The sequence below is a fragment of the Gallinula chloropus genome, assembly GCF_964237585.1.
Source record: "Gallinula chloropus genome assembly, chromosome: 2".
NCBI classification, from domain to species: domain Eukaryota; kingdom Metazoa; phylum Chordata; class Aves; order Gruiformes; family Rallidae; genus Gallinula; species Gallinula chloropus.
In genome coordinates this window covers 93,796,066-93,820,950 of record NC_140086.1, presented here as the reverse complement: position 1 = coordinate 93,820,950, position 24,885 = coordinate 93,796,066, and the positions used below count along the sequence as shown (strand labels likewise).

The 24,885-nt window shown below is 46.1% G+C and overlaps 2 protein-coding genes and 1 long non-coding RNA gene across 3 annotated transcripts in view; 2 read left to right on the top strand and 1 right to left on the bottom strand.

The window, feature by feature from the left end:
• Positions 1-1,251: 1,251 nt before the first annotated feature.
• Positions 1,252-12,227, bottom strand: SMIM13 (small integral membrane protein 13; the record flags this gene model as incomplete). The annotated part of the gene is made up of 2 exons (XM_084259999.1): positions 1,252-1,445; positions 12,152-12,227. The coding sequence occupies 2 exons, from the start codon at positions 12,225-12,227 to the stop codon at positions 1,252-1,254; spliced, it is 270 nt and encodes an 89-aa protein (XP_084116125.1).
• A 576-nt stretch (positions 12,228-12,803) lies between these two features.
• On the top strand, positions 12,804-14,970 carry LOC311189169. Its single transcript, XR_014617150.1, has 3 exons — positions 12,804-12,884; positions 13,269-13,338; positions 14,474-14,970. It is a non-coding gene; the product is annotated as an uncharacterized lncRNA (long non-coding RNA).
• A 7,350-nt stretch (positions 14,971-22,320) lies between these two features.
• Positions 22,321-24,885, top strand: part of ELOVL2 (ELOVL fatty acid elongase 2) — a 52,374-nt gene continuing 49,809 nt past the window's right edge. Inside the window, exon 1 of the mRNA XM_084279864.1 lies at positions 22,321-22,364. Within this exon, the coding sequence (XP_084135990.1) occupies positions 22,362-22,364 (3 nt within the window). The 5' untranslated portion in view covers positions 22,321-22,361. The remainder of the gene's footprint in view (positions 22,365-24,885) is intronic.

The window sequence follows — 24,885 nt, the reverse complement described above, 5'->3', positions numbered from 1 at the left end:
ATACAGGGAACAGTGATCCAACCACCACCACACGTCCAAGCTCTGAGAGAAAACAGCAGCAGCTCGTGACAAGATCTGTTGGTAGTTCTCTCACACACACATCAGAAGTGGTACATGCACCTTCCTCCTCTTTCCAAAGATCTCATGCATCGATCTGCAGAGTTGCAAGATAAACAGAAGGGGAGCTCTTCGTTCTGAAGCACAACATCAAAACAGCCATACAACTCATTCTCAAAGGAAATGGGAGCAACTGCTTATTACTGGTAAAAATCAGTAAGTCCTCCAGCAAACATGAGGTACCAAGCTCACTGCTGTAACACTATCAAAGCGCTACAGTGATATCTACCAAATTGGTCAGAACATCTTAACTGGTTCCAGGAAAGAAGTTAGGTCGGGTACCACACACGCGATACGGAGGTGTACTACAGAAGTGTGTGTAGTATCCAAAACCCAAAGGTGACACTTCAGGATCCTAAATGGTGAGTACATAACCCAGGCACCTTTCCCTCTCCAACACAAGTTGGACTCTGAGTAGAAGGTTCAGGACAAACATACAGAAACCTAGGAGGACTGTAAGGACCTGTAACCCTTCCTACAAGAAACCCAACAAAACAGGTCTTACCACCTGATTCCTTTTTGTTTTTTTTAAAGGAGATGATAAAAAATCTCCAAATCATGTGCATCTAATATTGATTTTTCATACTTTGTTTATACATTTTATATATATAAGAAGATAACTAAAACCTCACTTCAGAATACTTTCTAAAGCAGGATATTCTTTCAACCATTTTTCAAGTTCACATGCATTCTCAAGGTCGAAGAAAAAAATATATTGATATATAGTAAGGAAATAAAACTCAGTTTCACTATATGTAGTTACAGTGCTGTAAAGAAAAAAATAATTTAGAAACCGTTTCAAGTCTGAAATGTTTACTGTGTTCAGACTAATGCAAAGGCCAAGCCTATGGTCCAGGACCTGTTTGTAATCTGTGTGCAGAGATAAGAGCTACAGCAACTCAGATAATTTCTCATGGAGTTTTCTCTCTGCCCCTCTTTTCTTCCAGCATTCTGTGGCTTGCTGCTGAAGCCCTCCCTGAACCTCTACCGAAGTAGCATACATGGGTAGCTCAGAAGTAAAGGTCCACAGGTATTAATATTACCTCTTAAGTCAGTTTTCAGTAAGATCAAACCACTGAACAACACAGTGCAGAGGTGCTTAACCTTTCATAGTCAGAAGTTCAATGGAGTACTTTAGGTTGTGTCTTCTGTAGGCGCCCTTCGCTGCCGAGCAGATTTCTGTCTGCCTCTCTGAGGCGAGGGTGGAATCTCCTGTTCACCTTCGGTCTCTGAAGGCTCGTTGTCTCCCTGTTGGGATCCCGTATCACCTATCAATTCTCTCAAGAACTTGAATTTAGACAAAAACAACTGCCAGACCACGTACCAGCCTGCAGGAGAAAGAAAAAACAAAAAGGTGTTACTTAGTTACTTCATACAAATGGATAGTCAGCTCTTAGGCAATGTACACCAAGAACATTAGGAAAAAACACATTTGATCAGCTCCCACCCTCTAATTGCAAACTCCAACTTTCTTCCACAGAAAGCCCCGCTCCTTTCTGCAGTCCTGTAAATACCAATTCGACTTGATAAAGTCTGTTCTCACCTGGAAGGAAACACGCAAGCTCCAGGCAAGGAGGTACACGTCCCTAACTGTACAGCCACAGAAAGCAGCTGGTGGGCGATCACCACTGCCCAGGTAAAGGTCTGAACCGCCAAGAGAAAAGGGATTTCTGTGCTTATACCTAAAACAAAGACTTGGGATTCGTTACACAGGCTCTGTAAAAAAGAGCACTCAAGTTTCTACCCTCACTCATCATTCACATCATTCCAGAAAAATCACATTTTAAAAGCTGTGTTACATAGTCGGCATTAAGCACACGTGCTGAGACCTTAAAGTCAAGACTCTGTTTTACAATAAATCCTACTTGGAAATGCACGAGGTCTTCCTACATTCACTAGGAGACCACACCCCTCCAAATTCAAGTTGCTCCCTCATCATGCCTGAATCTAATTTAAATACAATTAACATACTCCGGTCAGTTTAAGTTCTGCTCCACTATTAAAATTCCCTGGGTTCCAAAAATATGCAAGTCAAGACTTGAGATAGTCATATTTCTAGAATTTCTCTTGAAAAATATTTAAGATCCAGATCCTCCTTTGTCTTGTGTAAGTGTTTCTATGCCAGGTGGTCAAGGAACTTTAACAAGCAGATCTAAATGTATCTAAACCTAACCCGAAATCTTCCTTTGAAAAGGTCTCCTTTATCCAAGCACTTGGGTCAAGAGAGACTGGAGTTTCACCTAGCTGAGAGCTAGTGATATCCCTTTCCCTCTAGCAAACGATTCAAGTTTCATCATCCACAGAACAGGAAAGCAGCTTCTCTATGAAATACACAGTTAAGCAGCATAAAATTTAAACAGCTGTTTGAAAACAGGCTACGTAAGCATCATTTGCAGCACCAGAAACCATCTGCCTCGCACCGAGCTGTAAACAAAACACTCCTGCCCTCCGTGCAGAAGGCTTTGCAAGCCATTCCAGCCTGTGCTGCTGAGCTACGCGAGTACCAAGAGCCCTGTTTCACAGAGCTAGGGAAGTCCTTCCCCTCACCTATGCAGCTGTCAGCAGAACCCAACTTCCCAACACGGACAAGAGGGGCTACAAGGGAAGGGAAGAAACACCAACAAGCGGTGTTTGTTTAGCCACAGCACGGCTGCTGTTCTTCTGGGATCGGAGTCTCGCCAACAGGAGCAGGCCACTGCTTCGGACAAAACAGGATCCCACCCTTCCTGGAATACTTCTCACATCCTGCACACTTAACTGCCATAACTTCTCTGTTGCTGAGGGGATTTGGAGGAAAGTTTTTATATCATAGAATGGTCTGGGTTGGAAGGGACCCCAAGGATCACTGAGCTCCAAACCCCTGCCACAGGCAGGGCCACCAACCTCTAGGCCTGGACCTACACAAGGTTGCCCAGGGCCCCATCCAACCTGGCCTTGAACACCTCCAGGGATGGGGCATCCACCACCTCTCTGGGCAGCCTGTTCCAAAACAGCAGCAAACACAACCTTTTATGATCTGGATTAATTCCAAAGCCTACATCAAGCATTTCCTTTTCCATTAATACCTAAATCTTTAAATTACTTAATTAAATTGAATCTGGCATCCCACGGATGCATTAAATCCCCCTGCACCTAGAAAAAACCTCAGTGGCAGATGTCAGCTTTCAGCATCAGTTTTCTTTCTACATACAGGTAAAAATGGAAGTAGCTACTTTGTGAAGGTTGGTTCTATTGAGGGGGGTATTTCAGGTTTATGCATTCTGAAGATTCTTCTCACGGGTCTAAACCTCATTAAAGATTAATCAGATTTCTAAAACCCATGCTCATTTCTAGTGCACATGGGAAAGAAAATGCATTAAATATTATAAATTAATACAGGAAGCTTGCAAGAAGTGAGACCCAAGTAGCACATTGCATTTAAAGTCTTCTACTCTCCAATTTGTTGACAGAGACAAAATCTGGGACACTAGACTTAGAAGCACATGAAAACCACACCGTATGTTCTGCTGAGTCCTCTGACGTGTCTGGGGCGGGGGCAGGCAGGGAACTCTCAGGCATAGATTGCTTCGTTTGGATTTTTGGTTGGTTAGGTTTGGGTTTTGTTTGTTGCAGGGTTTTTTTTTTGTTTGTTTAAAATCCTTCCTAAAACACCTTCAAAGTGAGTTACTGTGAAACAGCATTACTTCCAGAGAACATTGAGAGGTGTCCCCAAAAATATTCAGGGCCTTCCACAAAAAGAGTTATAATGCACTTCACAGAAGCATGCCTTAAATATATTTAAGAACTCTGTTCACCAAAATATATTAAGTGAGGTATTTTAACTTAGGCTAGGTAAAGCAGACCACATGGTTCCTCTACCACTGCAATGAAGCTATTTAATACACACAATTGCTTTCATTTGGGAGGGGGAAGAAATACTAAAGAACACTCATGGTTCATTCTCAGGCACTCTAAAGAAAAGCAGCATTATTTTTTTTTTCTCCTGTGTTTGGTTTGAGTACAATGGTCTGGGTAGCCAAAATACTGAATGTCACAAACAAGACTTTAATGGTTCTAGTTCGAGACAACAAACTGGTGTAAATAATCAGCCAACAGGACTGGTTACAATGGACAGACAACTAGACTGATGATAACAGACAGGTGAACCGAATCACAATGCAGTGCATTGAAAAGAAAATTACAACAGGCTTAGCTAATGATAACAGTGGGAGGAGGATCAGGCTTAAACACTGGAGTTTCAAAACCTCCCAAGATCTGCCAGCCTGTACCAGAGACGTTTAGGTGTAAGGTAATCAAAAGAGAAAGACTTATTTCTTTCACATGCCCTAGTTGCAGTGCCAGCTTAGATGGAAAGTTAAAAAAAAAGCCCACCCAAAAACAAACACACACTTGTCAGAATGAAGTGAAGGCTGCCTCTTCAGATGAGACTCCCTGTCGCCTCCCCGTTACTGAACACTTCAGGAAGAATTTCCTCGGAAATAACCAGGCTCCTGAAGAACAAGTTATTCTGGGTAAGAGGAACCCTCTCCGGCAACAATAGCAGCTAAGTACATCATTAAACAAAAACACACAGGCACAGGCAAAGCCTGGAGGCAGATTCACCATACCGAGTTACTTCTGAAGCAGAAGACAAAGTGTTTCCCCTGAATTATCACAGCCTCTTAAGGACACTGCAAAACAGCAGCACCCAACACCATGCCACACTGAAGAACTGCATGTTACACAATAGTGCATTTTTAAGCAATAAAGTAATTGTAAAGTACCCTAAAATACACCAGGAAGGAAAAAAAAAAAAGGAAAAATAGGCATTTCTATACATCCTTGTCTTTACACAGCTCAGTTTGGCTTTGCCACTCTTTTGCTGCAGAGCTTTTCCTGGGCAGGTACCTGACTGCGTCAGTTTATACCTCAAACACTCCCAGTTTGTTCAAGCAAGCTGCTCTCAAAGAAGTCTTACTGGTTTTGTGTGTAGTGAAGTTTAAATGTTTGATTTGAATCAGTCTGTTGGTGTTTATTTTCTTTAGCCATTTGATTTATTTTTTCAAATCAACCTTGGCTCAACTGAACCTGCAGAAGTCAAACAGCATATCACAGAACCACCAGGTTGAAAGAGACCTTTGAGATCAAGTCCAACCATTCCTGTCCTCTACTAAACCAGATCCCTGAGCACCTCATCTACCTGTCTTTTAAATACGTCCAGGGATGGTGACTCAACACCCCCCACCACCCCCCAGGCAGCCTGTTCCAATGACCGATAACCCTTTCAGTGAAGAGCTGTTTCCTAATGTCTAATCTGAACCTGCCCTGGCACAGATTGAAGCTGTTCCCCCTCATCCTATCACCTGTTGCTTTGGTGCTCATCTCTCTAGAACCTTTCAGGTAGTTGAAGGCAGTGGTAAGGTCTCCCCTTGGCCTCCTCTTCTCCAGGCTAAAGAACCCCAGTTCCCTCAGCTGCTCCTCCTAAGGTTTGCTCTCCAGCCCCTTCACCAGCCTGGTTGCCCTTCTCTGGACATACTCCATGACCTCAATGCCTTTCTTGTAGTGAGGGGCCCAAAACTGGACACAGTACTCAAGGGGCAGCCTCACCAATGCTGAGTACAGGGGCACAATCACCTCCCCAGACCTACTGGCCACACTATTTCTGACACAAGCCAGGATGCCACTGGCCTTCTTGGCCACCTGGGCACACTGCTGGCTCACATCCAGTCTGCTGTCAACCAACATCCCCAGGTCCTTCTCTGCCTGACAGCTCTCCAGCCAGTCTCCCCCAGCCTGTAGCACTGCATGGGGTTGTTAAGTCCCATGTGCAGCACTCTACACTTGGCATTGTTAAATTTCATCCCATTGGTCTCAGCCCATCGGTCCAGTCTGTTCAGATCCCTCTGAAGAGCCTCCCTACCCTCAGGCAGATCAACACTTCCTCCCAGCTTAGTGTCATCTGCAAATTTACTGAGGGAGCATTCAATCCCTTCATCCAGGTCATTGATAAAGATACAGAATAGAACTGAGCCCAGGACTGAGCCCTGGGGAACACTTGTGTAGCCACAATAAATTTCCAGCAAACAAGCTGTTCAGGTATCTAGACTTTAATACATATATATATATATATATATGGCATTTCTACATGAATTGGTGACAGAAATTGTCTCAAAGCAGCGAGCCAGATCCAACGGTACATTACTGCCATGCAAAGCAGGAAATCCTACCTACCACAAGCAGTATTCTGCATGTAGGTAAAATAGCAGCTCCCAGCCTTGCAGAGTCAAAATGCCACAGCCCAGTGCATCCAGAGACCCATGAAGCACATTTGGCATTGTGCCATCAGTACGTCAACCCCTCTTACAAAACACAATGCAATGTTTGGGAAGATGGCCATTGAGTCAAAGCCTCTTTTACCAACTGGTACACAGATGCATGTAACACCCATGTAATATCAGGACGTTACACACATCGTGTGGCTTGACTTCACCTCAACGCAACCTTTTCTGTTTCTTCCCAAGAGCAAAGAAACAAAGTGATCTGACTACATTACTCGCCCACAAAAGGTGAAGGGTACAAATCTCAGGTCTATGTCTCTCATTCACCTTATACTGGTTTATATGGCAAAGCTAAGAGGGGATGGGTTTTCTTTATTGGAATGCATTTTCTTGTTCCATTTGAATCATAAAGAATAAACAAAAAAACCCAGAGCTAATGGGTTGCTTTACCCCTGCACTCCCCAAGTTTTCTCATGTGAAACACAAGTGAAACCAAGAAAGGAAGGGAAGATGATGTGGTAACAGCACAAAAGAGCGTCTGGAGATCTGGCTTCTATTTCTGACCCTACTATGGTCTTGCAAGATCCTTTTGCCTTTGTGTCCCTACTGATTTGAAAACAGGATGCTACTCCTCCAGTGTATGAAGACTAATTTAGAACTGGGTTATTACCCAAGGTGCATGCTGCCTGTATTAAAGTGCTGGTGTCCATCACAGAAGAGATTAAGCAGCTGCAGCTAGGAGAAAGAAAAAAAAAAAAAAGAAAGAAAAAAGCAAGCACAGAGCTCTGGATGCTAACCTGAGCTTTGGGAGAAGAGGGTTCTACTTAGCTCTGTGTCTGACAACTTCTGCAGAAGCTGACAAGTCACCTAAAAATGGCACAACATTAAAGGTGCAGATAACATACTGCCCAGCTTTGCTATTGAGAAGGTTAGTTAGACAGAAGGAAGCATATGCTACTCCTACATTGCAGTGACAGAGGATGTGACACGGTGGTTGGTTCTGCACCGCTCCCTAAAGCTGGTCCCATTTAATGCAACACTACCTGGTACTGCTTGCTGACTGGCAGCAAGGAAAATTGCTCTCTTCTGATCTCCCATTTGGACAGTTTCTAACCTCAACTTCAAATTAAAGGGTATTTTCTCTTCACTGCTGGTCTAACCAAGCATGACGCTCCTAATTTGTGAAGTATTTTACAAAATCACTCATTTAGGATAGTTACAAAACTGTTTAAACAAAGTATTAGAGTTATTCCAGTAGAATTCAGGGCTCAAGCGTTTTCCCATCTGCAACTGAATTCAGATTTGTGAAGCAAACTACACGTTTGTTTCAGCACTTTGAGTTAAATAATTGTTGTTTTAGGGTCATGTTTCTCAAGCCACTTCCCATTAGCCTCTACCAAAGGAGATAAACGCTTCCACCTGTGTCACTGAAGGCACTTGGGCAGCATCACACGGCTCCACACCTTCCTGCATCGGGAACACAGAACAAGTACACAGAGGTGAGCAGTACAGCAGCTCACCCCAGCTGGTCGTCTGTCTAATCCAGCATCCTTGACCGTGCATGAATTCCTCACATCTGCAGGGGGACATGGCATCCACAAAAGCAGAGAAAGGAAATCAGAAAAGGTGGGAAGAAGAAAGAAGGAGGTTACCTTAGGCCCCCTTGCAGAAAAGCAAGTGGGAAACTGCTGTGTTTACAGTCCCTCAGTGTTTTTTGTCAGATGTGATCGGTTTACAAATAGGGACGTTGCTAGCTGCAAGCCTTTGGTGCTCCCTAACGAATTCAGATTGACATGGAAAGCAGCAGTTGCAAGTACCCAGAAAGGTTTAAAGGAAAGAAACCAGGTCAGTTATTCAAAGCACTTCTATAGACATAAATGCTTAATTCAGGCATTAACATTTGCATTTCACATGGCTCAAGAACCTGTCCAAGTGATTTCTGATAGTTTGTGCATTGAATTTTCTCTTTTTACTTTAGAAAAATGATAACATGATTTTTTTTTTCACCTTTGCTTACATTTTGATAGCACTTATCACATCATATTTGTGATAAGCAGTGGAAATCCACGTGATCCTAGGATGCCTCCAGGATATCTAAGTCTGTGTTCTCCACAAGCAATCACACCATGAACCCTTTTATAAGCCACTCAAAATTCAGGTTACAGCTCTTTAGACTCTTGACACGGTAAGTCCTTTTCATAAGGCTGTTTCAATACCTCTCATCAGATGGCTGTAAAATATTCTTATCAGATCAAACTTACTCCAGATTACATCCATCCATTCTTGTGTCAGGTTTCTCCATTGTTGTGGTTTAACCTGGCAGGCAGCTAAACCAATCACAGAACCTTTCACTCACTCCCCCAGTGGGATGGGGAAAGAGAATCAGAACAAAAGCCCCTCAAACCCTTGTGTTGAGATAAAGGCAGTTTAATAGGACAGAAAAGGAAGATAATAATAATAATAATAATAATAATAGAATGTACAAAACAAGGGATGCACAGCACAATTGCTCAACACCCACTAAGAGACACCCAGCTTGCTCCTGGACTGCGATCCCACCCGGCCAGCTTCCCCAAGTTATCTGCTGAGCCATGACACCATATGGCACAGAACATCCCTTTGGCCAGCCTGGAACCTGAGCATGTCCTCTCCCAGCTTCTTAGGCACCCCCAGCCTCCTCACTGGTGGGGCAGTATGAGAAGCTGGGAAGTCCTTGACTCTGCATAAACATTGCAGAGCAACAACCACACGGATCTGTTATCAACATCATTCTCATCCTAAATCCCAAACACAGCACTATAGCAGCTGCTAGGAAGAAAGTTAACTCCACCCCAGCCGAAACCAGGACCTCCATTCTTTTGCCTGTCTCACTGGCTGGTATGTACCCATATCCTGTCATACACAGCACACAGCCTCCCTCAGAGTCTAACAGGCTGTAAAGACTAGAAACCTGTAGGCAAGAAGGTGGATAAGAAACTGCCTACCACTGCCACAGGCAGACAACTAAATTGGAAGTAGCTTGCGCTGGTTTTCCTAGTAATGATCTTGACACTGTTCTCCTCAGCTATTTGCCATTAATAACCACAGCACACGAGCTAGAACTGTACCAATATTAATTAATAAATGCTGTATAATAGAAGAAATCATTACCAATACTGTAAATCATCATCAAATCCTACTGAATCACTTCTATCAGGATAACAATTCAAATTCTCCCTCCCCAAAACCCACTGAACACGTAAGTTTTCTGTGCTGAATACTTTTGAAATCTAGATTACCTCTAGCAATCATTCTGTAAGCCCTTTATTTTAGTCTGAACAGTATCAATGAAGGATTCAAAGCAAATTATTAATTGAATCCACATTGAATGTACAATCGGTAACCCCAGACTGCTAAATATTTAATATATAAGAGCATCATTAGTTACTCTTGTTCTCTTTAAGCAAGAAAGCATTAGAGACATGTTTAATTTAGCAGGCAAAGTTAAAGAGATCCTTAGTGTTTCCATTTGTGACAGAAGCAGAAGAGCCTGGAGAAAATTACCCTGGTTTCCAATTTTGAACAGCATGTTGCAAAATCAGACCTATCCTGCTGTGTTCAGTGTCGCTGCAGCCTGGCCTGGAGTACTGTGTGCTGCTCGGGGCCATTTAAGGAGAATGTCAAGGTCCTTGAAGGCATCAAGAGGGGGGCAACAAAGATAGCAAAGGGGCTGAAGGACACTGCCTCTGAGGAGTGACTGAGAAACTTGGGCTCATCTAGTTTGAAGAGGAGGCGGCTGAGGGGCAACCTCGTTGCTCCCTGCAGCTTCCTGAGGAGGGGGAATGCTGAAGGAGGTGCCAAGCGCTTCTGTCTGGGACCCAGTGACAGGATGCACCAAGGGCGGGGGGGCACGTGGCCAGACTGGACATTCATTCAGAAGCATTTATTGACCAAAAGGGTGGTCAAACCCTGGCACGGGCTTCCTAGAGAGGTGGTTGATGCCCCAAGCCTGTCAGTGTTGAAAAGCCATTTGGACAATGACCTCAATACCAGAGCTGACCAAAAGATAAAGCATGAAGTGGTCCAGCAGTTGGACTGGGTGATCAGTATGTCTCTTTCAGCTGAAATTATCTATTCTAAAATCATGTTAATCTTTCAGCAAGACAGTAAGTAAACATCTCAGATGCATAATCTGAAGAGATAAAAACCCTAGCCAAGTACCGTGTTCCATTTCCTAAATTATGAAACGCAGCCAGACAACACCTAGAAACTAGAATAAGACCCCCCACCCACTGATGTCACTGCTTAGTTTGTAACGATGGACAGATGGCACAGGGCACAGAGGAAAAGAGTGCCAGACCAGGGAACATATACCAGGTGCACCCTCATATACCCTTGCAGCCCCAGTTACCTCTATTTCAGAAATTTCCTTATCAGACTACCAGTACTACAGCTCACAGATGTCGAGCTTTCTTCCACAAACTTCAAATGATAAAAGTTCCAGTATCCAAAGCATTCTTTGTTAACGAGCCTGCAATTTATTTTCCCTTTGTGCAAAAGAAAACTTTTGGTTTAAGCCTGTTGCTTGGCCATTTAATTTTAAGCACTCCAGTTGCTCTGTAACAACCATTTCACAATGATTGCCAATTCACCTTCTGCATCCTACCCAGTTTTATAATCACCCTTCCTCCAGTCATCTGTTTTCCAGGCTAGACAGATCTAATCTATTTAGTATTTCTTCATGCAGAAATCACACTCTCACCATCATATACTTTTTAAAAGAAATTAAGGTTATTTTTTTTAAGATAAGGTAATACACTAAAAAGAAAATGCCCAATTTGAGACACAGACATTATAAACACCACATATGGTAGATACCTGCAGCAAAATAACAACACATTGTATTGTATTTTAAACTTCTAGCGTTTGATTTGCCTATGTGCTTGCTACAAAGCATTAAACAGATATTTCTGAGAAACACTTGCAACTACTTCAGCTAGTTCTTTATTTGGGATATTAACAGCTGAGTTAAAAGCCATTATATTTCCCCACATAAGCTATGTGTGCATATATTTCACACTTTTTATGTGCATTACTCCATACACGTTAATACTATATTTCACCTCCCTTTTCATTACCCAGTCCTCTGATATTGCAAAATCTTTTCACAGTGCTTTGCCATTTGAACCAGAATTGACATTTTTTTAGTGCTACATGTCAGCTGCCTCTCCACTTTGCTCCCTCGGTTTTCAACAAACAATACATCAAACCATACCAACAACTTCAAGTACAGGACCCACACAAGGAAACAACCTCCGAAGAGGTGCTCTCAACCGGTTCTAGCAAACAGATACCCAAAGCCGAAGAGCACCGGCAGCAAGTTTACTTCTTCTGCTCACCGGCACCTCAGCCCCGCGTACAAGCCGCTCGGGGCGGCTGGCTGGGCAGCCCGCTCGCTACAGCAGCGGCGAGCTTCAAATTAGGCACCGAATTAAGCTCCGGAGGCATTTCAAGGCTCGGAATTCTTTGGGAGCGAAGAGAAGGGGGCGCTGTGAGCCACACCCGCTCCCCCACGCCCCGAGCCGTTGTGCCCTTTCGCTTCCTTCCCTCAATCTGAGCGAAGGGGAACCACCGAGATTGAGAAAGGGAAGCGGGGGGGGGGACGGGACGACACGGAGCTGGGGGGTACGGACACGGGCACTGCACACCGACGCCGGGCCAGCTCTCCCGCACCTCCTCTCACCCCCGCCTCCCCCCCCCCCCCCCCCCCCCCGGCGAGGGGCGCGGGCGGGACTCACCGCACAGCATGAAGAGCAGCACGCAGGCCAGGGTGGCCACGATCACCAGCAAGGTCAGTCCGATGCTCTGCCACATGGCGCCGGCCGCCTCCCCTTCTCGAAGACGTCTTCCCGCTGCCGCAGCCGCTCAGCCGGGCCGGGCCGAGCCCCACCGGCGGCCGTCAAAGTCCGCGCAGCCCGGCGGGAGGGGTGCCAGGAGCGGGCGGGGCCCGGCCAGCCCTTCGGCGGGTCACCGGGCCGCCTCGGGCACCGCGGGGCTGAGGGAGAAGGCCCGCCGGCAGCTACGGGGAGGAGGCCGCGCCTCGCATCGCTGCCCCCGGGGAAGGGAGGGAGGGAGCAGCTCCGCGGCCCGGCCTAGAGGGCTATGGCAGCCGGGAAGACTCGAGCTGAGCCGGAGACGGCCGCAGCCCCATCTCCTCCCGCCGCTTAACAGCGCGGCGTGAGGAGCGGCGGCACAGGCACGGGGCGGGCCCTGCAGCGCGTCGCGGTGACGCGAACAGGGGGCGCTGGGAGTTGTAGTTCTCCTCCCTCCCCGGGCGGCTGGAGCGGGCGGGCACCCGCCCAACGGTGACAACAAGTCCCGGCGTGCCCTGCGCCGCCCGGCGGCTGGAGCAGCTGTTGCCCCAGCGCCCCGGGGCAGGCTGAGGGGCGGCGGGGCCGCAGCTGCTCTGAAGCGGGTCCGGCCGTCGCGGCGAACGGCGTATCCGCGGTGACAAGCAGGGCCGGAGGCTGGGTGAGCTGGGCGGGTGCCCGCCCAGAGGCCGCGGCCTGTAACGGCTGTGCGAGGCAGAGGGGCGAAGAGGGGGGCGGCCCGTGGGGTACAACGCAGGCGCGGCCGAAGCCTTGCGCGGAGCAGAAGGTCTGTGGGACGGGTTGCTCCCCGTGCAGGGGCTCAGCTCAGTGACTCGGCTTGGGTAGGGATGGGGCAGCCTCATGTCTGGTTCCTCTTTCCCCCGCACAGCACTGCTGCCCTTGCTTCCCCCCGCCTCCGCCCCAGTCTGATGGATAAGGGGACAGAGGGGCTGCCAGGCCGTAGCCAGGGCGGTGCTTTTACACCGGTGCCACCCCAGGGTGGTTCAGATTCCACATGACCTCTTGCCCTCTGTTGACATTCTAGTGATACATCAAAGCTGGTCTTACCCACTTAAGAGAAATCTGAGGAAATACTGGCTTCCAGGAAGCGTGAGGTAAGTGTGAGATAATCAAGATTCTGACATGGACTTTGCCTTTGGCACTGCAATAAAGTCATCACTTTCCTTTAGTGTGAGAGAGACACTGGTTAATGTTTCTAAAATTACTGGAAATGTGCATTTAAATCCACTACGAACGGAGCCCAGCTGCCCACGGAGATGTCACCGTTGCAGAGAGACATAAGAGAAAGTGAATCCACTTTGCATTTCTTCTGTGGATTATTTTTAAATCTCCCCTTTCAAGTGAGGCTGAGAACTCCTGGTTTTCCTGCTCATTGAGCATGCTACTTGCCTGTGCCTTACAAGATGTTTTAAAGCCAAAATTACCTGTGCATGCAATCCCCCATTCACATCCTTAAGTTTGCTGTCACTTCACCAATCAAACCAGTTCTCTCTTTCCATCCCTAGCCTTCTCTCCCACAGTCCCAGCCCTGCTTAACACTCTGCCTAACCCACTCAGCATGTCTTTTGCAAGTATTGCTAATTTGAAACATGTTTTCTACTATTTCTCAATAACTTTGATACATCTCCCGATCTTTAACTGTCACCTCAATTCTAGCCTAAGCAGTTGTTGCACCCACTTAAACATTTCTCCTGTATTGCAAAGACACAGCAAAACAGTAACAGTTACTACCATAAGAACTTCTGAAAAATATTTAAGCTTCCTCCCAGCTACACTGTTCTGTTTCTCCGATCTTTTACTGACCAGCTACAGTTAAGAGTAAATTCTCTGGGTATTGGATCTTCACTTTTCCTGTAAAGTAGCTGTCACATTTGAGGGCTATTAAAATATATATGTCATCTTATGGTTACAAAATTTTTGGCTAACAGCAGTTTATTAATTTGCATCACAACCCCAAGTATTGCAGAACAAGTACCCAGCATTCCTAACTGAAGAAAGAATTATCTTGGCATGAAGTCATTTTGGAGTGATAAAAGCATATGATCCATTGCTGTAGTTTTGCATGGCTGGGTTCTGGTGAAATGGGGCTGCAGGTGTGGCTTCTGCAAGAAGCAGCCAGAAGCTCTCTGCAGGTCCCAGAGAGTAAATATCGATCAAGTGATGGTCACAGAGCCTCTAGGAATCACACTTAGGAGGAAAAAAGCGCAAACAGCTGCATTTTGCCACCAGGGAAGGGAGTGAGAAGATGTAAGGAGCTGTGCAGGCACCAAGGTCAGTGAGGAAGGAGGGGAGGAGATGCCCCAGGCACCAGAGAGAGAGAGATTACCCTGCAGCCTGTGGAGAAACCCATGCTGGAGCGGGTGTCCCCCCGCAGCCCATGGAAGATGATGGGGAGCAGAGACCCCACCTGCAGCCCTTGGAGAGGCCCCACCCTGGAGTGGGTGGAGACACATGGAATACACTGACCTACATTGGAGCAAACTCCTGGCAGGACCTGCAGCCAGTGGAAAGAGTGATCCATGCTGGAGCAGTTTTGCTGGGGGTGGGGGGAACGGGTTTGTGACTCTGGGGGGTCCAGACTGGAGCAGTCTGGGCCTGAGGGACTGCACCCCATGGAACTGACCCACACAGGGGTAGTTGGTGAGAAGCTGAAGTCCAGTGGGAAAGGACTCATGTTGGAGAAGTTCATGGAGTCTGCCATGGGTGTGTAGTGAAGTGTAATAAATTAGATGCTTTTTTTTTTTTCCTTTTTATTCTGTGTTGAGTCTGTTTTGCCCGTGACACTGACTGCAGAACGATCTCTCCCTGTCCTTATCTCAGCTCCTGAGCCTCTCAATATGTATTTTCTCCCCTGTCCAGCTGAAAAGGGGAGTAACAGAGCAGCTTTGGAGGGTGTCTGGCCTCAGCCAGGGACCACCACTTCATGGACTATCACTACATGGTTAGATTCTCAGGTACAAGCAGTAGGCAGTCAAGCTCCTATACATTGCTTTGGTTACAATAGTTGGTACAGTTGCCAGATGCCTTCAAAGATATTGTACATGCCAAGGGAAGGATTAAAAAAATTAGGACACCATAGAAATAAAACTGTCTGGATTATTTTAACTTGCTGTTCTTGTGCATACTCATTTTAATAAGCCTTATTTACAAAAAGAGCCTTTGGCAATACTCCTGCTTCATCAATGCATGGTGTGGATGATAATAAACAAACAGGAGGCCATGAATGATGCAAGGGCCTGGAAAAAGAGAAAAGATAATCTTGTTAAATCCCTTTTCCAGACTAGTATACACAGCTGATATAATTTCCATGTGGTTACAGGGAGATGATTTAAATATTTTTTCTACATCTAGTCGGTGATTTTATTCTTCCTTCTGCTGCCTGCCTCAGGGCAACTGAGTGAGGATTTGTCAAAGTGCTGAGCACTTACAGCTGCACCTGACATAGGCAAAAGCTGTGCTACAAAGAAATCAAATGTAAGGGAAACATGAGATTTTCCCCATACACTGGCTGAAAAAGAGGGCAGAAGGGGCACATCCAAAATCAGCTGATACTTTGAACCTATATTCCTGCCTCAGTCCTCTCCCTGGAGAACGAGAGATAATAACATCCCTCACTATGTCTGGCTATGCAAACACAAACACTAGTTAACTGGCTGCTGTGAAACAACTGGTTAGTTGGGACTCACACCCCCAAAATACGGCTTAGGCCCTCAGCATCTGCATCCCTCCTCTGTTACTAGTCTTCAGGTCTGTGACTTGCAGCCCTGATTGGACTTGCTGCTCTCCAGAAGTATGTCAAATCCTGCCACTTTGAGTCAACCTGGGATCTGGTCACTGTTTGGCAGAAGATCTGCTAGATGCTGGGTCACCGGTCTCGTGCTGCAGGTCCCTTGTTGCTTGATGACCTGACCATCCTCTTTCCTCCACCCGAAAACACATCTCAATGTGTACTCGGGTGTTGAGCATCGCAGGAAAAAGTATTAAATGTAGAATGTTGATATTGTGCAGTGAGCACAAGATGAGAGAACATAATAGGTATATGTGAGCTGCAAGATGAGAGAATCACAGACTGGTTTGGGTTGCAAGGGACATCAAAGACCATCTAGATCCAAACCCCTGCCATGGGCAGGGACACCCTCCACTAGGCCAGATTGCCCAAAGCCCCATCCAGCCATAATGGCATTGTCAGTGGGTGAGCTGTATGGAATTCTGTAACTCCATCTTGCACATATATACATAAGGAACTGGATAGGACAAGTTTAGGTTTGTATAAACAAAGCCTCATTTGACCAGCAGTAATCTGTTTTCCTTTTGAGTGGTTTCCCAGGCTTTTGAAAAATAACAATACCCACATTGTGGCTCACTTATCCTAAATGCATCGTCACTGGCATTGGTACAGATTTCTGGCACATTATCACACGGAATTATATCTAGCAGGATGGATGTCTATGTGTTTGTATAATTTCACTTTGGTCTGAAGAAAAGCCTTACATATTATTATATAATATATAATATTATACCTATTATGTTCAGGTGGGTTTTTTCATTCAGATGGAAGTCTGTATATATGTTTCAACTGACACAGTGTATGCCAAGTGGCCCAAATAAAAGACTTCATTTCATATGTTAGGAAAAATGAAATGAAAAAATTTGCATTCACCCAAAATGTTGGAGGAGTGTTTCCTCTTTCATCTCATGGCTTGTTTAGAGCCACCCACAGTTACCTCCTTGCCTATACACATGAGGTTTGAACTTCTACCTCCTATTTAAGGAGGCCACTATGCCAGAAAGCCTTTTCTACTCACTTCTTATCTGTCCTGAGGACAACTTCAGTAGCTCATCCATACTGGCCTTGAGCAGTCTTAGGCCACCAAGACCAAAGAGAGTCTGGAGCAAGGAAGGCATACTCTCAGCGGAGGAGGACCAGGTTAGGAAGTACTTAAACAAAATGGAAATACTCAAGTCCATGGGGCCTGAGAGTTTGTGTCCATGGGTGCTGAGGGAGCTGTCTGTATCACTCCAGGCCACTCTCAATTATCTTTGAAACACAGTGGTGACAAAGAGGTTCCTCAAGACCAGATGAGACCAAGCATCACTCCTACCTTCAATAAAGGCAAGAAAGAAGATTTGGAGAACTAGAAGCCAGTGAGCTGGACCTCAGTCCCTGAAAAGGTTATGGAGAGAATCTTCCTGGAAATCATCTCCAAGACCTGAACATCAAGAAGATGATTGTGAGTAGTCAACATAGAATTTATGAATGGGAAATCATGCTTAACTGACCTGATGGTCTTCTACAGCAAGTTTGGGGGGTGAGCTAGAGAAAGGGACATTTAATAATTAAAATCAGGTTTTTCCAAGCTGAAAATATATTGATTAATAGGTACTCTACCTGTACAGGATAACAGGAGAAATCTTAATTGCTACCTGTTTCTATTGCTTTAATATTTTTATATTTACTTTAATAAATCTTATCTTTTAATCTTTATTTCCTTATATACTGCCTTGGATGGTATCATGTATACTTAATCACATATATATGATCCCTGTGCATATTCATGTGGCGGTTTAATGCTGGCTGGAGGTCAGATGCCCACCAAAGCCACTCTATCACTCCCCTTTTCAGCTGGACAGGGGAGAAAGTATATACTGGAGGCTTAGGAGTTGAGATAAGGACAGGGAGAGATCGTTCCTCAATCAGCATCACGGGCAAAAAAGATTCAACACGGAATAAAACGAAAACAAAAAGCATCTAATTTATTACACTACACACACAGAAAACAGAGTCAGATAATGAGAAGTAAAACCAGATCTTAAAGCACTTCCCCCCACCCCTCTCTTCTTTGCAGACTCAACATTATTCATGATGATAAATAGGGTCCATCCACAAGTCGCAGCACGTTTACAGCACTGGGATCCCCAGAGGAGAGGGGCAGTGAGGAACAGGGCATCTAACCACTGCCTTTTGTAACAACCCAGCTTCGGATTTCGGTTCGGAGCCAACAATCTTTCCCTAGTTCTCGGCTGACTTAAATGAACAATGCAGACTATTCATATATAGAAATGATAAGCGTAAGAAGGAGGAAATAATTCAATTTATCTACATTTATCGATTACACAACTGGGCCTGCAGCCACAGACTGCTCCTGGACATGCAAACTGCTTTCCAGCTTCAGCGAAGCCTTTGGGTAACCGCGGGCAGTATGACTTTGTTCCAAAAGGGGGTGCTAAAACATAATATTTATTACAAAAACTGCACAACCGATCAATTGCTCAGTGCTTCCTCCAGCCTAAGTTTCTCCTGGCTGAGTTTTTATTGTACCTGCTCGCAGCTGGCAATTTAACATCAGTTTTAGCTTCAGATGTACAGGCACCCTACACCAGCTATCATTTCAAAACCAAAAGAATTTTATCTTCAAAACCAAAATGTCATTTCTTTTCTCTTCAAAACAAAAAGAATTTTGCTTCAGTGCAGTTTTATTACTGGCAGTCCTTAAGCACTCACTGAGAGCTTACAGAACTGTCACATTGACCTTGCAGCTCCCCAGGGTGTCACTAGCAGAGCCAAGGTCTTTAGGTATATAACCACTGTCTTGCGCCAGTAAAATTAGAAAAAGAACAGATTAACAGGAGAAAAAGAACCTCTTTCATCTAAGCTAGCTGCTCAGGAAAAGAAGAGAAATATCGCCAATGAGTAGGACAGATGCTGCTCACAGGACAATTTTGTGAAACAGGCAGGTCCCGAGTTTAAATTCCAAGTTTTGGAGGAGATTGGGATCAAGAGCAGTGACTGGCAAGGGACACTTGGCTCATTTCATGTTTCTTTCCCAAAACAAAAACTTCACTCTACTGACTGCAACTTAGCAGGAGTTGAGACTTGCCAATAGTTGGCTGATCAGTGGTACCTTGTCTACCCTGTTTCCTGCTGAGCTGCAAACCCAGTGCAGTGAGACCTGGCAGGTCCAAAGTCATTGCAACTCAAAGCCACTTTTCCTAAGATAGATACTCAAAACCCGACTGGACGCAGCCCTGAGACACCAGCTGTAGGTGGCCCTGCTTGAGCAGGTAGGTTGGACCAGATGACCTCTAGAGATCTCTGCCAATCTCAACCATTCAGTGATTCTGCAAATTAGGTAGCTTGTGATGGCATCTAACCCACAACAGCCCTACACCTCCAGGACTAAAGCTAACTCCCTGTGTATTTCACCAGGAACAGCATCTGTTGGGTCACTGCGTCGCCTCAGATTGAAGTCCTCTTTTAATTGCCTCCACTTACTCCCTTGTTTCCAAGGAATTTCAGCTGGAATGAAACAATTCCACTTGTCCACATGTTGACTTACCTATCTGCCTTTTCCTCATAGCACAACATGCTATTGAGTGACCACTGAAAACTAACATGCCTGGCAGAGGTCTGATGCGCTCAATGCTTGGGATCCACCTACATGTGTGGCATCACCCTCTATCCAAAACAGATGGAGCCAAATCCTGTGCCCTGGCTTCAGCTGAGATAGAGTTAATATTCTTCCTAACAATAGGTATAGTGCTATGCTTCAGATTTAGGATGAGAATCATGTTGATAACACATCCATGTTTTCAGTTGTTGTCAAGCAGTCAAGGGCTTTTCAGCTCCTCATACTGCCCTGCCAACAAGAAGGTGGTGGTAGTGGGTATGTGCGTAAGAAGCTGGGAGGGGACTCAGCCAAGACAACTGACCCAAACTGGCCAAAGGGATATCACATACCTTATGATGTCATGCTACTTATATAACTGGGAGGGTTGGCCAGGAGGTAGCACAGCTCAGGAAGTAGCTGAGCAGCAGCTTTGGGTGGTGAGAAATTGTGCTGTTCATCAATTGTTTGAGGTTTTATTGTTGTTATTATTAATAATAATATTATTGTTATTATTATTATAATCCTTTTCTGTCCTATTAAGTGGTCTTTATCACTACCCATGTGTGTGTTTTACCTTTTTTTTTTTCTATTCTTGCCCCCATCCCACTGGCAGGGGAACAGCAGCAAACAGCTGCGTGGTTGATTTAGCTGCCTGCCAGGTTAAACCATGAGATCCTGACACAGCTCTTAAATCTCCAAATTCAGGTCATTAGATAGGTGTTAAAAATATCCATAATACTATTACAGCTTCTTTTAGATGCCACCAGAATCCTATTTGCTTCCTATGTGTGGCTTCATTGGAGACATTATTGCTTTGATAAAAAAAAATGAAATGTCTGCTGCACAAGGAAACTACAATAATTGATATTAATATGATGTGTCAGGCACAAGGAACTCAAGAAATTAGAAATGTTTGCTCTTTGCCAAATTTGAACATTTATTTCCTTTCTGCTTTAGACAAAGAAAAGCAAGAATAGAAAAAAAATGGTTTGTGTTACCACAGACTGTATGTGGCTTGGGACACTAACTCCAGCCTGTTTGGACTGTAAAGAAATTGGAATGGAAGTTATGAGGTTGCAGCATTGCAATGCACTGAGATGCTACCACGATGCTCTGTCAGTCAGCGTCCAAACTGCTCCTTGCTCTACAGCACCTAAGGAGTGATCTCTTGGGCAAAAAAGGACAATTTTCTGCTTAGGGAACAACTTCTCTGGGGACAGAGTGGATATAAAAAAGGGTTTATCTTCAATATGTCAAGAAGGTTCATAGGAACATGGTAAGAATTAAACTAGTAGCCTATCAAAAAAGATGCATCAGAGGCAAGGCTGGCAGGTCAACCTCAGGAATTACAGCAGTGTAGACTAACACACTGGAATTTGGAAGTTCAAGCAAACAAGTCTGTGTCTGTAAAAGTGGGCTAGGAGTTACATGAGGACACACTTTCACGTGAAATTTCTGGCAGTATCAATTTCCGGGCAGGCTGGCAGCCCTGGGAATGTGGCCATTCTCACAGCCTTCCATGTGTCTCTCTGCATCTGGCTCCAAGAGAAACGAGGGGAGGAGTAAGTAGTACGTGGAGGAAGAGCACACCAGGAAGTCTCAAAGTTTAGAACATCAGTGCTACATTTTGAATAAATACAGTCAATCTATACATCAAGTATGCTTTAGTTTGTGAAGATTTCACCTGTCCTGCACCACATGTAGTCCCCACTGATTATTTCCATAGCTTGTGCCACTGAAATGGGGAAAGGCACTGGTCAGCAAAACTCCGAACGGCCAGAATTTATCAGTTTATACATGCAATCCCCTTTCCACCCTTTCAATTCTGGTCTGGGGAGAAGAAGCAGGACCTTTTCAATAACCTTTGATCATTTAAATAAATATTTCATGAGAGATACAAAGCTCTGTTACCATTTAGAACAAAAACCAGTTTTGAAGGCATGAAATTTTGTGCTTGTTCCACCAATCACCGACCCTCTCCTCTTCCCCAGCCTTTCTCTGTTTTATATCCCAGGCAGAGTTGCGATGAGGTCATTAGCTCCAGGTCACCGTGGTTTTTGCCTCTTTCCTATCCAACCTAAATAAACACTTGCTTATCAATTCCTGCCTAACAGGCAGATCTCCAGGGAGATGCCACAGTTAGGTGGTCGGGTGACACTGATCTCACTTTGGCATGGCGCAGGGAGGATTCAGGATTTCGGGTCAGAGAACTTCAACTGCAAATACGAGTGCTGGGTTATTGGACCAAACCCTCCATTAAATGCACCAGGCCTGCAGCAACCAGCCAGTGCCCCTGCCTGCTCCCGAACCGGCCTGTCAACGGAGAGCACTCTGAACGGAATCTCCCCAATGGTTTTGTCAAAGGCCGGTGCCGCTACCCGCAGCGACGCCCAGGGCGGCGGTGGAGCAGCATTAACCTCCCCCCCGCCCCGCTCAGCTATCGCGTTCCCACCTCCCTACGGCCGCTCACCACCGCCTCCCGCTCCTCTCTGCTCTCCTACCGCGTCCCGGGGCGCGGCGGGGACCCGGAGGACCCTGGCGCACCCGAGCGATGCCGCCGGCAGCCGGCCTTTCCCGCCCTGCGGCCGCCGGCGGGGGCGGGCGCGGCGGAGCTGGGGAGGAGGCGGCGCCTTATAGCGCGGGCGCGGCGGGCAGCGCCGGCAGAGCAGAGCCGAGCCGAGCCGAGCCGGCCGATACCCTGGACAGCGCCTCGCCGCCGCACCGCCGCCATGGTGAGTGTGTCCCCCCCCCCCCGGTCGCCATCGGGGATCCTGCCCTCCTCCCCGGCTCGGTCGCAACCCTGCACCCCCACCCCACCTTTCCCACTCCCCGGGGCTGACGGCAAAACGCTCCCGCCGCTGCTCTTCTTGCCCCCCTGTCACCCGCTTCTCCGGGGCTGCCAGCGGGGCCCCGCTGCCCTGCCTCCTCCCTGTCAGGCACCGCTACCCCCACAGCTCCTACGGGTCTGATTTGGGGTGTGCTTTTCGGGGGGGCTTGGGTGGGGTGTGCATACCCTCAGCTGCGCCCTCTCCCACCCACGAGGCACCCGTGGGGGGTTCAAGCGGCGGCGGAGGGACGGGAGGGAGCCCGCTGCGGCGGGGAGGCGAGGGGCGTGCGGGGACGGGGGAGCGGAGGAAGGGAGCAAGCGAGGTGCGGCCCCGGGGCAAGCCTGGAGCTCTTCCCCGCTCCAAGCAGGTGCATTCCCCCCACCCCCTCACCCCTCTATTTCGAGGTGCACTTGAGCACGTTACATAAACAGATTATCCCCGGCGGTACGTTAATAGAAGCGCCTGTGCCAGCCACGCAGACTGTAGTGGAACGCTTCCTCTTTTTTCCATGTAATGAATGAACAATAGAGTTTCAGATTCCAGTTCAGCATTTGAGAGAGTTTAAGCAGAAGGATGCGGTCACCTGTTAAAACGAGTGGCACGGTTTCCCCCCCAAAGCGCATCGCCTCTTTGCAGTCATAGTAACTCCCCCAAAGGAGCTCACCCTGTTTATAAACAGCAACGCTCTGAGCATGTCGCTGACCTGACAGAGAAGGACAGTATTCACACAGGTAGTTCGGAGCGTTAAAGTCTGTGGTACAGTGGGGCTGAGTGACTTGTCCAAGCTTCTTGTATCAGAAGCTTGGGACATGATTAACAGAACCTAGTTTCTCTTTTCTATGATTCAACTGCTATTTTTTTTTTAAATGCCTTTGCATCATATGTAGTAAATTCTGCCTTTCATGAATAAAAATCGATTTGGAGCTCCTCCCTGCTGAGGCGATTCAGACACTGAAAATATTCAAATAGTCTTTCCCTGAATTAACTTGAGACTTCTTCCTGACACTCCTGTATCCATCTGCTGTCAGTCTGGATCTGTTTTTCCTATTTAGTCCATCATCTCAGACTTTGGATGGTAATGAAAAAAAGCCATTGAAAGAACCTAGAAATGGTGCAACAGTTTAATTTCAGCGATCCTAGACAGCGAGCTTTCCACTAAGTTATTGAATTCCTGTTTCTTATCACATAGGATGGAACATAATTTATGGCTCAATTACCAGAGCTGCACAAAGCCCGAGTTAGTAACCAGCCATTGATAATGTTTTCCTTATGATGCAGTCAAGGCACTTAAAGACACCTGCTGTCGCGGAAGGTAACGCATGTTATCTATCAGTAACTGGTACAGCTCACATCCAGGTGCCCAGAAATGGTTAGTCAGCTGGAAAGAAAGTTGCAATAGCCCAAACCAGTTAAAATAGTTAATTCTGAGTCCTTCCAGGAGCGAGATGAAGTCAGTTGTACTGGTGCAAGTCAAGGAAAAATTATTTTGTCACATACATGCTGGCAACTTGATACTACTGGAATTGATAGCTGAGACCTACCCTTAACCTGTTATTTCTGGTTCTTAGATCTGCTTGATTAACCTTGAAACTATTCTTGAAAGAGCTGGCAGCAATATCTAGAAATCACCAGAGCTACTCATGGGTTTCTATTAGGAAATATTTCTCTTCTGTTTCTCCAATAATCTTAGTGTTGGAAAGTTGCTGAGATTTCCCAAGCGTTGTTACCCATACACACAGGCATACTGAGGTGATAATGGCCAATTTGGGAAAATCCTTGAAGCAGTATAAAGGCTGAAGGTTGCTTTGGCTCTAAAAATTTGAAATAATGTCCTTGGAACATTAGCTACTGAATCTAAAACGTGAACTTTTGATAAAAACTGTTGCAATGATGCAAATGCAGGGTTAAAAGTTACAGCACGTCAACGTCTAGATAAGCCTGGAGCTTGGGTGCAGGGGAACACACAGACTGGGGAGGATACTACCAAAGGTACTAGGAGAAAATGAATGACAGACATAGCTTTTTGGCCTAAGTAGTGAGAACTGTATTTTAGCACTCCCTTCTCTAGTGGCATATGAATGAGCAGGTGCATGAACCTAGTGTCCCTTCAACTCCACTGAGACAGTTTCCTCAGCATCTTGGGCATTCTATCACTATTATTTGCAGAAAGCAGCATAAGGAAACTTCCCCCCCATCTTCCCCCCTCCCCCATCCCCATTTTGAAACTTCATTTTGCTGAAGCAGCAAACCACAGCCTTCCCCAGGCTTTAAGCACCTCCTCGACATCCCCACCACATGAGGGCAACGACAGTGAGACGATTCTTCTGCTTCTGCAGTTCCCTGCAGCTCCACTTACTCCGGAGGATCTAGGTCAAATTACACTGGCTCAGGATTTGGCTGCACCCTTGAACTTTAAACCGATTAT